General features: G+C 39.4%; 1 protein-coding gene across 1 annotated transcript in view; it reads right to left on the reverse strand.

Moving 5' to 3' along the window:
• Nucleotides 1-17739, reverse strand: part of CWF19L2 (CWF19 like cell cycle control factor 2) — a 174126-nt gene that overhangs the window by 78603 nt on the left and 77784 nt on the right. The window contains exons 11-13 of the mRNA XM_053595609.1: nucleotides 9793-9883; nucleotides 8104-8193; nucleotides 1105-1221 (exon numbers count right to left, since the gene is read on the reverse strand). Coding sequence (XP_053451584.1) covers nucleotides 1105-1221; nucleotides 8104-8193; nucleotides 9793-9883 — 298 coding nt within the window. The remainder of the gene's footprint in view (nucleotides 1-1104; nucleotides 1222-8103; nucleotides 8194-9792; nucleotides 9884-17739) is intronic.

The raw sequence follows: 17739 nt of genomic DNA on the forward strand, positions 1-17739 counted from the left end.
CATTTCAGATAATTCACACCCTTACCATTCTCCGACCACATCGCCTCTCTAATCCCCAATTCTTTCCACTACATTAGAAAAGGTATCATCCCACTTCTATTTGTTGGTGAATTAATTATTATCTCTGGCACCACAGACACTCAACGGGCAAGTAATAAACACTTGACAGAAAAACTCCGAATGAACAATTCTTTTGTGTACCCAAAAGAAAAAACCTAACTTGGGAAAATTAAGTACCTGTTTTTGTCATCTCAAGAGCCTCAAGATAGTGCTAAAAACTAATTCCTAGAGTTGGAAGATGGAAAAGAAAATTAGGTTTCTAAAGGATCACAGTACCTATATAAATAAGACACTATAGTACATGGATACCCCACCACCGGCTCTCAAATTGGCTATCTAACACAGGAAAAGGTCAAGGAGACCAAGATCTTCCCTAAAAGCTATGGAAATTTTGCAAAAAGAAGCTCAAAACATCAAAGAAATGTGCACAAAATTAAAATTGCCTTTAACTTTCAATGTGCATTTCTTTGGGAAAAATACAGCTGGATAAGATTCAATTTTATAAAATTCAAAGGGCTATAACTAAGAATAAAATTAGTAACACAGCTGGCCAGGCATGGTGGCACATGCCTGTAATGCCAGCACTGTGGAGGCTGAGGCAGGAGGATCCCCTGAAGCTCAGGAATTCAAAGTTAAAGTGAGTTCTGATCACTACACTCCAGCCTGAGAGACAGGGTAAGACCCTCTCTTTAAAAAAAAAAAAAATTAGTAACATAATTTGCTACCTTACAAAGTTTGCAGTAGAAAGACACATTTCTTTTCTTTTTTTTTTTTTGTAGAGATAAGAGTTTCACTTTACTGCCCTTGGTAGAGTGCTGTTCCATCACAGCTCACAGCAACATCCAGCTCCTGGGCTTAGGCAATTCTCTTCCCTCGGCCTCCCCAGTAGCTGGGACCACAGGCACCCAGCTATTTTTTTGTTGCAGTTTGGCCAGGGCTGGGTTTGAACCCACCACAGAAAATGTTTTGTGGTCTGATGCATAGAAAGCCCCAAGGGGAAAAAAGGAATCTGAATTAATAAACAAAGACAAATGTTAAACACACCATCTGTCTCTTTCTTCTTCCTCCTTTTGGTTCCGGAGATTTTCCTGGTGTGTTCACAGGCCATACTCTTCCAGACTGATCTGTTCTAACAAGGATCACTTCTTGCTCGTCTTCATTCTATAAAAAGATTCAGAGATAAGTTTTGAAAGTACACTGAAGTGTATTTAGTAACCAAAAAACCCAAAAAAAAAGATTCAAGTTTTCATATAATATTATAGATCATCTTAAGTCTTCCAGATTTTTATTACCTGCTATGCCATGAAATGATACATAATCTTTTCAGAAGATGGATGGGGAAAATTCCTAAAGTTTATTCTATTAATTTTTTAAAAAAGCAATCTCAGAATTTTTTTAAAAATCAAATTTCACCTAGAAAATACTAAAATATGACAAAGTATCAATACTCCACCCGTCATTTTATGAGAGTACCTATCACTTATGCAGCAGATGTAGTATTTAATGAACGTTTTTTAAATTTAAAGACCCTACTAAGATTTGATTATAAGAAATAAAGCAACTAAATGACAAAACAAATTTGCTAAACTAGCTACTCGAATGATACTCCATATAACTTTTCTTTCTATTAAAAGCCCTCAAATGTTTTTCAGTTCTCTAACTCTCCAGAAGTTATATTCCACACACTTTTAAGCCTTAATCATTTTCCTACAAACTTTTTGCCAAATACAAGTCTGGCACAGTATAGAATAAGAGCAAACTTTATTCTATTTTGAAAATGAAATGGTACTAGAAAGGTTCTAATTGAGAATAAATAAAGATTATTAGGAAATGACTTTGTTGAGTCTATTTGAAATAAGACTAGGCAAATTAGTCACATTTCAATTTTCATCTCAAATTAGGATTTTAAAAAATAAATTTCAATTCCATCTAATAGAGATTAGTTGCCCTGTTGAAATGAAGAAAAAAATGCATGCTTATTACTGATCTTATATTGACTCCCAAGGCTAAATGGACAGTAAAGATTACCATTGTTTTTCTTCCTTAATGAATAAATTAACAAAGTGAAATATTTTAAAGGATCTCTCTACTCATTCTCTCACTGGACAACAGAGATGGGCAACGTATTATATAATCTGGCTTCTAACTTTATTGCATGGCTATGGGGCTGGTCTCCCAAAGGACTTTCAAATTACTAAATCCAATAAATACTTGTTACATCATTACCTCCCTTGATTTGAGAGCATTTAGCTCTGTTTGTTATATTTTCCAGCCTGAAATTCTTTTTTTTTTTTTTTTTTTTAGACAGAATCTCTCACTACGTCACCCTCAGTAGAGTGCCACAGCGTCACAGCTCATAGCAACCTCAAACTCTTGGGCTTAAGCAATTCTCTTGCCTCAGCCTCCCAAGTAGCTGGGACTACAGGCATCTAACGCAATGCCCAGCTTTTTTTTTTTTTTTTTTTGGTTGGAATTGTCATTGTTTAGCAGGCCCAGGCCAGGCTTGAACCTGCCAGCCTTGGTGTATGTGGCTGGGGCCCTACTCACTGAGCCATGGGCATGGAGCCCTGAAATTCTTATTACAGACATAAACTCTCTACTCTCATGACTCTGCCTTTATCTTTCTGATGCATTCATTCATTCATTCGCTTCTTTGTTCATTCAGCCATCGAATATTTCTGAAGGTATCTATCCTAGTAGTCAAAAGAAATATAGTCCATGCCTTCAAAAAGCTTACAGCCTAGCAAGGAAATTATTCCCTACACGAATTATCGATATATTTTTTTTTAAAGTCACTTTTACTTTTTCCTCCATTTCCAGCTACCCCTCAAGTGCTGATGATTCCAAGGTTCCTTGGTTTCTAAACCTGAAAACTTAATGATCACTCATAATGCAAAAAGTTCATTGTGTTCAATACAAATACAATCATGCCATCATTTGCTTAAAAATCTGCAGGGACCCTGTATCACCTAAGAGATCAATACCACTCCAAGGATGGCCCACAGACCACTAAGAATTACCAGCCATGAAGTACTTGTTACTAATCCATGAGGTAAGTCTAGAAATTGAGTGTTTATAAACTTTCATAGAAACTGTACAGAATAATTCTATGGTTCGAACTAAATAAAAATTTGGGACTTAGATTTCACTTTTCTATAATTCATTTTCACTGTATTTTATGTAACTATTAATTCATTACAGACTAGAAAATTTTTAACGTAATTTTTTTTTTTTTTTTGCAGTTTTTGGCCGGGGCTGGGTTTTGAACCCGCCACCTCCGGCATATGGGGCCAGCGCTCTACTCCTTTGAGCGACAGCACCGCCCTTTAATGTACTTTTATACATACACAAACAACCCTGATTCTAAACCACACTCTAAATAGTACCCAATAGTGATAAAGGTTAAGCATTTTAACACAGTACACAAGGCCTTCAAATTCTGGCCTGAGATTTTTCTAGCTCCTCATAGTTTTTATAAATTTACTGTACGTTTTATTTCTTCTGCATAGAATAATCTCTTCTTACTCAACTAGGAAATTAATGATTTACTAACAGCCAATGCTCTGTTATCAAATGATTTCAGGCACATTTATATTACTAGACTGTAATATTTTCAGTAACTATTTGTCTACTTATAATTATCTGTCTTTGCAGGACAAAGACCAAGCTATATACTCCTCAGTATCTACAGACCTGTCACAGTGCCAAACAAAAACAGGAATTCAACAAATGCTTGATAAATGGCATTAACAAGCTGGTGCCTCAGACAGATCAATTATACTCCCAAAGCGAACCCCCTTCCTGCCTTATTCATCTTTCTTCCCTTTGTCCACTTTCTGTGCCTTAGGCCTGTCAGTTGAAAAGACTTAGTTGTGCCATTTTGGGCACCCAAGACAGTGCATTCTAACAACCTACTTGGCATTAAAACCCAAGATAGAAATGAGAAGTTCATTCTACACAGAAAATATGCAAAAACATTTTCATCAGCGATGTGATTTAGTAACTGCTCTCTAAAGAAAGCAGAAACACTTCCTGATATAACTAGAAAGCATTTATAAAATGTTCCATTTTCATAAGAATGCCAAATGCTCTAAGTTTTTAAATTATCCCCAACAACTGCAGTATGGTCTATAGGACATCATATTTTAAAACGGCAAAATGGATTATTTACTATTAAAGTTTTATATGGACATTTTAATTAACAAATCTCAAAATGTTCTGAGACCATTCACTCATTTAACACAGCCAGCAATAACCTTCCCTACTGGCATGATAAAGAATTTTCTCCCATAAAGTACATATCACCTTTATAGTAATAAAGAATCATATTTACCAGCAAAACACACTTCAGAGTCTAGTCATTCTAAATTTCTACTTAACCTAATAGATGTTTAAAACTTTGTATGTCTCATCTTTCCACACCAAAGGACCAAACTACACACTGCTGTCTCTAGACCCTGGCATAGTGCCAAACAACACTGAGCACTCAACAAATGTTTGATAAATGGAATTAGACAGACTAATTAGACTCCCAAAGTTAACCCACTTTCCCCTCAACTCTCCTCTGCTACGTCCTTTTCTAATTTCTGTTCCTTAGGCATGGCAATACAAATTATACTAAGTTTTTCCACTTTGGGGTACCCAAGATAGAAATATTAAAGAGCCCAGAAATATTAAGTTCATAATTAGCTAACACATTAATTCAGAAGAGACGGCTCCTTTAAGAATCTGTGTAAGTGTCAAGCAACTCTCATCCACAGACCAAATCCACTTTACTGCTTATTTTTGAAACCATAACGGCTCTTCAAAAAAAAAAGTCTTTTTTAAAACAAAGTCTTAAGGATTTCTGAAGTGAAAAAGGTTCTAACTATTTGGGAGGATTAGAAAAAAGCTTTAGCCAGGCGCAGTGGCTCACGCCTGTAATCCCAGCACTGTGGGAGGCTGAGGAGGGAGAATTGCTTGAGCTCAGGAGTTCGAGACTCGCCTGAGCGACAGTGAGACCCCAACTTGTGAAAAAAATGGAAAAACCCAGCTGGGCGCCGCAGCGAGCGCCTGTAATCCCAGCGGCTTCCGAGGCTGAGGCAGCGGGATGCCCACAGCCCGAGTCTGAGGTTGTGGTGAGCTACCACGCCCACTGCACTCTGCTCAGGGGCATAGGGTGGGACCCTGTCTCAACAAAAAAAAAAAAAAAAAGAAAGAAAAAAGCTTTAATTAAGGAGGTAAAGACCAACACTGAAAAGTGAATAAATTTCAAGAAAGTGATATCTGACACAAATAATAATTATTTATTACTACTATTATTATTATGTAAATGTCAAAGAAACGTGGGTTATGTGTAAGACAGCTTTGAAGCTTGGGCTAAAAAATGGGGCCACACTGCAGAAGGCTCTACTACAGAAGGTCTGGTCGTTCATACAGTTAGCATTAGACAACCACTTGAAGTGTTAGTGTACGAATTATTATGGCCACGAAGATACTTCAAAAAATCTGGCAAAAGTGAGTAAAACAGGCTGGGTGTGGTGGCCACGCCTGTAATCCTAGCACTTGAGAGGCTGAGTTGGGTGGATTCCCTGAACTCACAGGTTCGAGACCAGCCTGAGCCAAAGCGAGACCTCATCTCTAAAAATAGCCAAGCATTGTGGTGGACCCCTGTAGTCCCAGCTACTTGGAAGGCTGAGACAAGAGGATCACTTGAGCCCAAGACTTTGAGGTTGCTGTGAGCTATGACGCCACAGCACTCTACCAAGGGCGACAAAGTGAGACTCTGTCTCAAAAAAAAAAAAAAAAAAAAGTAAGATAGATTGCACAGTATACCTAGTTTTAGTTACCCTCCTTTAGTCCTGACTTTTTAATCCTATTTATAATTTCTCATTTCCTTAATCTGCGTAAGAAATTTTGAATTATTCACTTTTTAAAAATAGAAGCTACAATAACTTAGTGAAAACAGTCATCCTGAAGAAAATTCTATAGAACTTGATTTTATACATTTTAACCTCTTCTCATACAGACAATAAATTATGTAAATGAATCTTTGAGGAAAGACTTTAAAAATCAGTTATAAACTTCATTATATCCTAAACCTGATTCTCCAAAACAACCATTTCTTTGCCCTTCAGAATCAAAGAAGAGGTACCATGTAAACACAAGTACTTAAATAGGTTTAAACCCTTCCTCTCTCTTTAGTTGTACATCAGGACAAGTTACTTAACCCTCTGTGCCCAGTTTCTTGATCTATAATACTGGAATAATGACAGGGACTACCTCCAGGGCTGTTGTGAAAACTGAACAAGTTAACTTATCTAACTTCCAACCCTATAAATATCCAACTCAGCCCTTCAACTTCTATCTATATTTATGCCCATGATGAATTCGCACAGTATCATGAATTTAAGTATCATCTATATCAGCAGTACTGAACCTGTGGTTCGCAACCCATAGGAACTATATTAAAGGGCCACGACATTAGGAAGGTTAAAAACCACTGATCTATATGCTCATAACTCCCCAATTTTATCTCCAGCCCAGGATCCTCCAAACTCCCAACCATCCAACTGCCTACTTGATATTTACACTGGTTCTACCTCTAAAAGGCATCCAAACTCTGTATATCCAAAACAGGATTGCTCATCTTTACCCCAAAAAGACTCTTCCTCTTTCTTCCATAATTCAAATAATAGTCACTTTATTCTTTATTCAAGCTAAAATCCTTGGGGTCCTCTTAGTGTCCTTTCTTTATCACGTTTCCTGCCCACCTTCCACCTAAACCATCATGAAAATCCTATCAGCTCTCCTTTCACAATATTTATAAAAAGACATTTATACAAATAAAAAACACAATCATTTCAAACTGTTCTTAACAGAGAAGGCAGGATGGTCCAGTCAAAATTTTATTTTGTGCTCAAAACTTTTTAATAGCTTCTCATCTTAGAATAAAAGCTCGCTCCCTTGCTATGACTTTCAAAGCTTGATGTGATCTAGCCTCCCACAGTTTCTCCAGCCTCCATCTCCTCCTTCCCTCTCTCGTTTGCTCCTCTCCAGCAACACTGGCCTCCATGCTGTTCTTCCTGCACAGCAGACATGTTCTTATCTCTAGGCTTGTAAATTTTATTTTCCCTATGCCTAAAGTGCTCTTCACTCAGATACACAATCACTGCTTCACTTACTTTGAGTCTTTTTTTCTTTTTTAAATGAGACAGAGTCTTATGCTGTAGCACTGGGTAGAGTGCTGTGGAATAATAGCTCACAGCAGCCTCAGTATCTTGGCTCAAGATATCTCCTTGCCTCAACCTCCCAAGAAGCTGGGACTACAGGCACCTGACAAATGTCCAGCTAGTTTTCTATTTTTAGTAGAGACAGGGTCTCGCTCTTGCTCAGGCTGATCCTGACTCCTGAGCTCAAGCAATCTACCCTCCTCGGCCTCCCCCAGTCCAAGGATTACAGATGTGAGCTGAGCTACCACACCAGCTGTCAAGGCCATATTTTCAATGAGAATTGACCTGTATGCCCTAAGCCACCAACCCACCCATCACTCAAAACCCCTAGTACCCTGCTATAGAATGTATAATTTTCTAATATGCTATATAATTTATTTATTAGTTTTATCATTTATTTTTCCTCTATCCCTTCCCAAATGAAAGTTCCATGCAGGCAGGTATTTTTATCTGTTCTGTTCACTAATAGATGAATAAATCATAGAACAAAGTGATTTGTTTTATAATAGATACCTAATTCAAGACTCTCATTCTGTAGAAGAAGAATTTAAGGACCATTTTTACTTGAATTAAGATCAAATAGTCAGTAAGCAGCGACATCTAGAATAAAACTAGGTCTCCTTGGTCATATCCCTAAGCTTTTATCCACCAGGGCACAATGGTAAAATGTAAGAGAATACTTATATAAATAAATTTTTAAAACAAGCAAACAAATAAGTATACATACATACAGACAAACACACACAGATAGAGAAACATTAAAATGCTGCCCTGCAGAGTAAGGGTGTCATACAAGGTAATAACCGGCCTGCAAACAGACCTTCTCACTTACCTCTTCTCCAGATTTTCTTGATATCTGTGTTATAGTTTCTTTGAATTTATTTGCCTTTTCTAGTTGAGATTTAAGCTGTTCAGCTAATTCCTTCAAAAACAAAAACAAGTAAAAATTGATATATGTAGCTTTAGTCTTTACTATAGAGTATTTCAAATTTGTACAACAGAAGGAAAAATAGCACAGCTAACTCCCATGCAGCCACCATCTAATCTCAGCGACCTACTCTAGAGGCTTAGGATGTTCCTTTTTAACGAATTTTTCTCAGTTATAAAACGTCTAAAAACTCCATGACATTTGTTTATGCTCTGAAGGTAAATAATTACAAAGACATATATTTTGGGTGGTTAAGGGAGACATAAGAAATACATTATCTTAAGAATGTCATTTTCATAATTCCTTAGATATTAGAAACTTCTAATACTTGCAACTTTAGTTATTTATAACAAGGCAACAAACACATGATTTAAAATAGTACCATCTTTATTGTTAAGTAATTTAGATAGAAATTCTAAATATATTTCAATTTTGCTGCAGGAAATTTATATTATATAAAACAACTATCATATAAAGCAATTTCATGAAGTAATAAATTAAACATGTAGACTGATGTGACAAGAGAAGAACAGCGTGCTCCCCTGCAGTAGTCCCAGACAGAGGGATACAGATTCTAACCTCTTATCCAGGTGACTTCTCTTTCATTATTTTAACTAATTCCTCTGAACTTTCAAAACTCAAACTTCACATTCTTAATGATCATTATTATTATTGGTTTATCTCTCTTATCAACTTCTAAGGTAAATCAAAAGTGTTACTCAGAACCAGATTCAAAGAGACAGAACAGCAAACGTAAGATACGTCTTTTATTAGACAAACTAATAAAAACAGAAATATCTTGTTTGGCTACCATTTGTTCTACTAAAGAGTTCTGTACTGATAGTATATCAAAATGGAAAACTATTTAAAGATCACTTACATTTGGGTTTGAGACAGGTGGACAAATTTGAACATGACCACAACTAATCTCTTTATCTGGGTGTGCTGGTCTGCCACATGCCCTTTGATATATACACCTTATTGTATGTAATTTTAACAGGCATATGACAATAAATGAATGAATGCCGCTCTTACAAAATCATCCCTATTTCTATTCATTCTGAGGTAAATCACTTTTAACTCAAACATTACTACAAGAATTAAGTTAGCCTGTACAAATCAGCTAACATAGTATCAAGCACAAAAACATTTCCTTAAAACTTGAATCAATGACTGAATCATCTTTTTTAAAGGCTCATTGTTTTCTAGGATTTCTCAGTAAAATGATTTAGGAAAGTAATAAGCATTCTTAATAACATGACTAAAAATGGGGAAAAAACAATGACATCTTCCTTTCCCTTCAAAGAGAAATGCAAGAAAAAAGCAAATAGCAGAGTAAAAAAGAAATTTAAAAGCACACAGTTCCCGAAGATCTTAAATTTCAGATATAAGGAAGAAGGGAGATCATTTATTTTAGAAGTAGGCAGATAGTACTGTTCCTAGAAACATTTAAGAATTTCTTTGAGAAGTCAATAAGGAGCAGTTATCTCTGTAGTGTGCTACATCCACATTGCTGAAGAGCTCCTAAAATCACTCATAAGAAGTTGACAATTTAATCATTGTTCTCCAAAGAACAACATCTAAGAGTCTTACCATATTCCCCATCATCTCTGCCTTGATAATCTTGGCTCCCAACTTGTTCTTCTCATCAACACTCAGGATGTGGACAGACCCATCTTCTGGACTACGGGTAGACCAGGATAATTAACAGCATATGAAATATATAAACAGTGCAGTACCAACATTAAGTCTCAAATGTTATTTTAAATGAGCTCAACAAAGCATTCACCACCAACAGAAGACCATGATTTTAAGACATAAGAATTAATACATAAGAATTGACCTCGAGGGGGATGATGGGAAGATGGCGGACTGAAGCCAGCTTTCCACAGAGGCTCCCGTCCTGAAGGAGAGTTAGGGGACAAAAATTTAGCAAGTAACCTGATGGATTCGAGCAACACCAAGCGAGAAAGTTGAAGAACGCACATCAACCCTGCTGAGGAGAGCTGCAACCACAAGGAAGCAAACAAAAAGTACAAAACCCATCACCAAGCGGACAGGAGTCCCCCCTCCCCCACCTGATTGGCTTAAGGGCCCCACAAACAAAAGGGCAGAAATCAAAGGCCCTCCCACTACACTTCACAGGAGAGACCTACGGACCCACCTCCCTTACTAGGATGCCTAGGCGTTCTCCTGCAAGGCATAAAACTGTATAAATCTGTAAATATCCTTTGCGAGCAACTCTGAGCTCCCAGCACTTCCCTCCACTCTCTCTGAGGTCTGAAAGCCTGTTCCCCAGGAGTTTGGATTCTTGGGTAACTCCTAAGGGGAGAGGACAGTCCCCGAGCTGCGTTTGGTCAGCGCTGATTCTGGGGCACGCAAGAGAGGTGAGGACAGTCAGCGGAAGTAGACCCTCACTAGGACGGCACTTCCCTGAGGCAGGTGCAGCAGCCCTCTTTGGGCAACAGAACAACCAGGCATACAACTGAGTCGAACTGTGTGGACCTCGCTACCAGCTGTCCTGAGCTCCCTGCTGCTCTGAGCTCCTGGCGCTCCCCCGCCCTCGCTCTGTGGTCCAGAGACCTGAGCGCCTGCCGTGTGACCGGGCAGGGAGCTAGGTGGAGCTGAGTCTGTTTTTCGCTGCCCGGTGGTTCTGGGCTCCAGCCGCTCCCCCCACCCCGCCCCCACTCTGAAGCCTGAAGGTTTGTGCTGCGACGGTACAACCCGGCGAGAGACTAGGAGGAACTGAATTTGCCCACTGTCGACCGGGCTCCCTACGGCTCAGAGCTCCTGCTGGCTCTAGGTACCAGGCACTCCCCCCACCCTCACTCTGTGCTCTGGAGACCTGAGCGCCTGCCGTGTGGCCAGGTAGGGAACTGGGTGGAGCCGAGTCTGTTCCCTGCCCTGTGGTTCTGGGCTCCAGCCACTCCCCCCACCCCACCCCCACTCTGAAGCCTGAAGGCTTGAGCTGCGCAATACAACCGGGCAAGACACTGGGAGGAACTGAATTTGCTTGCTGCCGACTGGGCTCACTGCAGCTCGGAGCCCCTTGAGCTGTGGTCTGGAGACCTGAGCACATGCCGTGTGGCTGGGCAAGGAACTGGGTGGAGCTGAGTCTGTTCACTGCCAGCAGTTCTGGGCTCCAGCCGCTCCCCCCACCCCACCCTCACTCTGAAGCCTGGAGGCTTGGGCTGCAGCGGTGCGGTGGAGCAAAAGATTGGGAGGAATTGAGTGAGCTTGCTGCTGGCAGCACTGAGCTCCCAGCGCCCTACTCCACCCTCACTCTGCGATCTGGAGGCATGTCCCCCGGGAGTCCAGATTCTTGAGGGATTTGTCCGGGCGTGGACAGTGCCCAAACAGCGGCTGGTCGGTCCTGACTCTGGGACACAGGAGTGAGGCTGGGGGAGACCCACATCAGAGAGGCAGTTCCCTGAGGCGGATGAAGCCATAACCCCTGCCTCCCTGGGCAACCCCTGAGTACAGGATTTGCCTGAGGTGACTCACAGACCCCGGAAACATCCAGGGTAGGACCGACTCGGAGAACTGAGACTTCAACCCAGAGTAAGTGCTTCACTGGGGTCAAACAGAAGCCAGCTGACAACAAGTCAGAAACACTCCGCCCCACCACATCAGACAGGGTCGTAGTCTCTCAGGCCACAACACTGAACGGGCCCTCAACAAAACCCTAGGGGAAAAATCAAAGGGAGTAAAACAACCATGGGGCGGAATGAGCGGAAAATCGCCCGTAACATGAATAACCAGAATGGATCAACCCCCCCAAAGAAAGAAATGAGCAACGCCTGTGGCTCAGTCTGTAAGGCCAGCCCCATATACCGAGGGTGGTGGGCTCAAAACCAGCCCCGGCTGAACTGCAACCAAAAAATAGCTGGGTGTTGTGGCGGGCGCCTGTAGTCCCAGCTACTCGGGAGGCTGAGGCAAGAGAATAACTTAAGCCCAGGAGTTGGAGGTTGCTGTGAGCTGTGTGATGCCATGGCACTCTACCAAGGGCCATAAAGGGAGACTCTGTCTCTACAAAAAAAAAAAAAAAAAAGAAATGGCAGATGTAATTGAAGATCCCATTCATAAACAACTGGCAGACATGTCAGAAATCGAATTCAGAATTTGGATTGCATACAAAATTGATAAAATGGAATTAAGCATCCGAGGAGAAATTCAAAACTTGTCTCACGAATTTAACAAATTTAAAGACAAAACCACCAAAGACTTAGACACACTGAAGCAAGAATTTGCAGCCCTTAAAGATATGAAAAATACAATAGAATCCCTCAGCAACAGAATAGACCAAGCAGAAGAAAGGATTTCTGACATGGCAGATAAAGCCTTCGAACGCCCCCAAACTCTCAAAAAGGAAGAGAAATGGAGAGCAAAAACGGATCATTCTCTTAGAGAGCTCTGGGATAATCCGAAGAAGGCAAATATACGAATAATAGGAGTTCCGGAAAACGATGAAGTGGCATCGATGGGCACAGAGGCCCTTCTGCATGAAATTATGAAAGAGAATTTTCCAGACATGCCTAGAGATTCTGAAATTCAGAAAGTAGACAGTTTCAGAACTGCAGCATGATTCAACCCCAATAAGTCATCCCCCAGGCATATCATAATTAACTTCACTAAAGTTAACATGAAGGAGAAAATTCTCAAGGTTGTCAGGCGAAAGAAAGCCATTACCTACAAAGGTAAGAACATTAGAATGACTGCAGATCTCTCTGCTGAAACTTTTCAAGCCAGAAGAGGGTGGTCATCAACTTTTAATCTCCTAAAACAAAATAACTTTCAACCCCGGATCTTGTACCCAGCTAAACTGAGTTTCATCTATGATGGAGAAATTAAATACTTTAACGACATTCATATGTTGAAGAAATTTGCCACAACCAAACCAGCTCTTCAGGATATTCTCAGACCTATCCTCCATAATGACCAACCCAATCCTCTACTACAAATGTAAACTCACTCAGAAACATCTGATCAAACTCCAACTTCTACAATGTCGAAAAGATTAAAACTGTCCACTGGACTTTTGAAAAACTCGATACCCAAAATTTCACCAAACTTATCAATAATCTCCATTAATGTGAATGGCTTAAACTGTCCTCTAAAGAGACATAGGTTAGCAGACTGGATACAAAAACTCAGACCAGATATCTGTTGCTTGCAAGAGTCACATCTTAACTTAAAAGACAAATACAGACTCAGGGTGAAAAGATGGTCATCCATATTTCAGGCAAATGGTAACCAGAAAAAAGCAGGTGTTGCAATTTTATTTGCAGACACAATAGGCTTTAAACCAACAAAAGTAAGGAAGGATAAGAATGGTCACTTCATATTTGTTAAGGGTAATACTCAATATGATGAGATTTCAATTATTAATATCTACGCACCCAATCAGAATGCACCTCAATTCATAAGAGAAACTCTAACAGACATGAGCAACTTGATTTCCTCCAGCTCCATAATAGTCGGAGATTTCAATACTCCTTTGGCAGTGAGGGATCGATCCTCCAACAAAAAGCTGAGTAAAGAAATTTTAGATTTAAATCTAACCATCCAGCATTTAGATCTAGCAGACATCTACAGAACATTTCATCCTAACAAAACTGAATACACATACTTCTCATCAGCCCACGGAACTTACTCCAAAATCGATCACATCTTAGGTCACAAATCTAACCTTAGTAAATTTAAAGGAATAGAAGTTATTCCAGGAATCTTCTCAGACCATCATGGAATAAAACTTGAGCTGAGTAACAACAGGAATCTACATACTCATACAAAAACATGGAAGTTAAATAACCTCATGCTGAACGATAGCTGGGTCAGAGATGAGATCAAGAAGGAAACTGCCAAATTTTTGGAACAACATGACAATGAAGACACGAACTATCAGAACCTCTGGGACACATCAAAGGCAGTTCTAAGGGAAATTTATTGCGCTGCAAGACTTCCTCAGGAGAACAGAAAGAGAGGAAGTTAGCAACTTAATGAGACATCTCAAGCAACTGGAAAAGGAAGAACACTCCAACCCCAAACCCAGTAGAAGAAAAGAAATAACCAAAATCAGAGCAGAACTAAATGAAATTGAAAACAAAAGAACAATACTACAGATCAATAAATCAAAAAGCTGGTTTTTTGAAAAGGTCAACAAAATAGATAAACCATTGGCCAACCTACTCAGAAAAAAAGAGTAAAATCTCTAATCTCGTCAATCAGAAATGACAAAGATGAAATAACAACAGACTCTTCAGAAATCCAAAAAATCCTTAATGAATATTACAAGAAACTTTACTCTCAGAAATATGAAAATCTGAAGGAAATGGACTGATACTTGGAAGCTCATCACCTTCCAAGACTTAACCAGAATCAAGTAGAAATGTTGAACAGGCCCATTTCAAGCTCGGAAATAACATCAACCATACAAAACCTCCCCAAAAAGAAAAGTCCAGGACCAGATGGTTTCACATCAGAATTCTACCAAACCTTTAAAGAGGAATTAGTACCTGTATTACTCAAACTGTTCCAAAATGTAGAAAAAGAAGGAAGACTCCCCAACACGTTCTATGAAGCAAACATCATCCTGATCTCCAAACCAGGAAAAGACCCAACAAGAAAAGAAAATTATAGACCAATATCACTAATGAATATAGACGCAAAAATATTAAAGAAGATCCTAACAAACAGAATCCAGCAACACATCAAACAAATCATACATCATGATCAAGTTGGCTTTATCCCAGGGTCTCAAGGCTGGTTTAATATACGTAAATCTATAAATGTAATTCAGCACATAAACAAAGTAAAAAACAAAGATCATATGATTCTCTCAATTGATGCAGAAAAAGCTTCTGACAACATCCAACATCCCGTCATGATCAGAACACTTAAAATCGGTATAGAAGGGACATTTCTTAAACTGATAGAGGCCATCTACAGCAAACCCACAGCCAATATGATAATTGAACGGAGTTAATTGGAATCATTTCCACTCAGATCAGGAACCAGACAAGGCTGCCCATTGTCTCCATTACTTTTTAACATTGTAATGGAAGTTTTAGCCACCGCAATTAGGGAAGAAAAGGCGATCAAGGGCATCCACATAGGGTTAGAAGAGATCAAACTTTCGCTCTTCGCAGATGATATGATTGTATATCTGGAAAACACTAGGGACTCTACTACAAAACTCTTAGAAGTGATCAAGGAATACAGCAACGTCTCAGGTTACAAAATCAACATTCATAAATCAGTAGCCTTTATATATACCAACAATAGTCAAGCTGAAAAAACAATTAAGGCTCTATCCCATTCACAGTAATGCCAAAGAAGATGAAATATTTGGGAGTTTATCTAACAAAGGATGTGAAAGATCTATATAAAGAGAACTATGAAACTCTAAGAAAAAAGATAGCCAAGAATGTTAATAAATGGAAAAACATATCATGCTCATGGCTGGGAAGAATCAACATTGTTAAAATGTCCATACTACCCAAAGCAATATATAACTTCAACGCAATCCCTATTAAAGTTCCACTGTCATACTTTAAAGATATTGAAAAAAACAATACTTCGTTTTATATGGAATCAGAAAAAACCTCGAATAGCCAAGACATTACTCAAAAATGAAAACAAAACAGGAGGAATCACGCTACCAGACCTCAGACTATACTACAAATCGATAGTGATCAAAACAGCATGGTATTGGCACAAAAACAGAGAAGTAGGTGTCTGGAACAGAATAGAGAACCAAGAGATGAATCCAGCTACTTACTGTTATTTAACCTTTGACAAGCCAATTAAAAACATTCAATGGGGAAAAGATTCCCTATGTAACAAATGGTGCTGGGTGAACTGGCTGGCAACCTGTAGAAGACTGAAACTGGACCCACACCTTTCACCATTAACCAAAATAGACTCTCACTGGATTAAAGATTTAAACTTAAGACATGAAACTATAAAAATACTAGAAGAGAGTGCAGGGAAAACCTTTGAAGAAATTGGGTTGGGCGAGTATTTTATGAGAAGGACCCCCCGGGCAATTGAAGCTGCTTCAAAAATACACTACTGGGACTTGATCAAACTAAAAAGCTTCTGCACAGCCAAGAACACAGTAAGTAAAGCAAGCAAACAGCCCTCAGAATGGGAAAAGATATTTGCAGGTTATGTCTCCGACAAAGGTTTAATAACCAGAATCCACAGAGAACTCAAACGCATTAGCAAGAATAGAACAAGGGATCCCATCGCAGGCTGGGCAAGGGACTTGAAGAGAAACTTCTCTGAAGAAGACAGGCGCACGGCCTTCAGACATATGAAAAAATGCTCATCATCTTTAATCATCAGAGAAATGCAAATCAAAACTACTTTGAGATATCATCTAACTCCAGTGAGACTAGCCTACATCACAAAATCCTAAGACCAGAGATGTTGGCGTGGATGTGGAGAAAAGGGAACAATTTTGCACTGCTGGTGGGAATGCAAATTAATACATTCCTTTTGGAAAGATATATGGAGAACACTTAGAGATCTAAAAATAGATCTGCCATTCAATCCTGTAAGCCCTCTACTGGGCATATACCAAGAAGACCAAAAATCACATCATAACGAAGATATTTGTACCAGAATGTTTATTGCAGCCCTATTCATAATTGCTAAGTCATGGAAAAAGCCCAAGTGCCCATTGATCCATGAATGGATTAATACATTTGTGGTATATGTACACCATGGAATACTATGCAGCCTTGAAGAAAGATGGAGACTTTACCTCTTTCATGTTTACATGGATGGAGCTGGAACATATTCTTCTCAGTAAAGTGTCTCAAGAATGGAAGAAAAAATACCCAATGTATTCACCCCTACTATGAAACTAACTTAGGACCTTCACATGAAAGCTATAACCAAGTTACAACCTAAGAACAGGGGGAAGGGGGAAAGCGTGGGGAGGGAGGGGGAGATGGGTAGAGGGAGGAGGATTGAAAGGATCACACCTGTGGTGCATCTTACAAGGGTACATGTGAGGCCTGGCTGATGTGGAATGTAAATGTCTCGGCAAAGTAACTGAGAAAATGCCAGGAAGGCTATGTCAACTAATGAGATGAAAATGTGTCAAATATTCTATGAACCAAGTGTATGGTGCCCCATGATCATATTGATGTACACAGCTATGATTTAATAAAAAAAATAATAAAAATAAATTAATTAATTAATTAAAAAAAATAAAAAAAAGAATTGACCTCAATGTATCCACAGTTTAAGGTCAGTTTTTGCCTTAAAGTTTTTTTTAAAGAAAAAAACTTCAGGGCAGTACCTGTGGCTCAGAGGGTAGGGCACTGTCCCCATATACGGAGGGTGATGAGTTAGAACCCAGCCCTGGTCAAACTGCAACAAAAAAATAGCCAGACGCTGTGGCGGGCACTTGTAGTTCCAGCTACTCGGGAGGCTGAGGCAAGAGAATCGCCTAAGCCCAAAAGTTGGAGGTTGTGTGAGCTGTATCAAGGGCGACAAAATGAGACTCAGTCTCTAAAAAATAATAAT

Source organism: Nycticebus coucang, chromosome 6 (genome assembly GCF_027406575.1).
Source record: "Nycticebus coucang isolate mNycCou1 chromosome 6, mNycCou1.pri, whole genome shotgun sequence".
Taxonomy (NCBI): domain Eukaryota; kingdom Metazoa; phylum Chordata; class Mammalia; order Primates; family Lorisidae; genus Nycticebus; species Nycticebus coucang.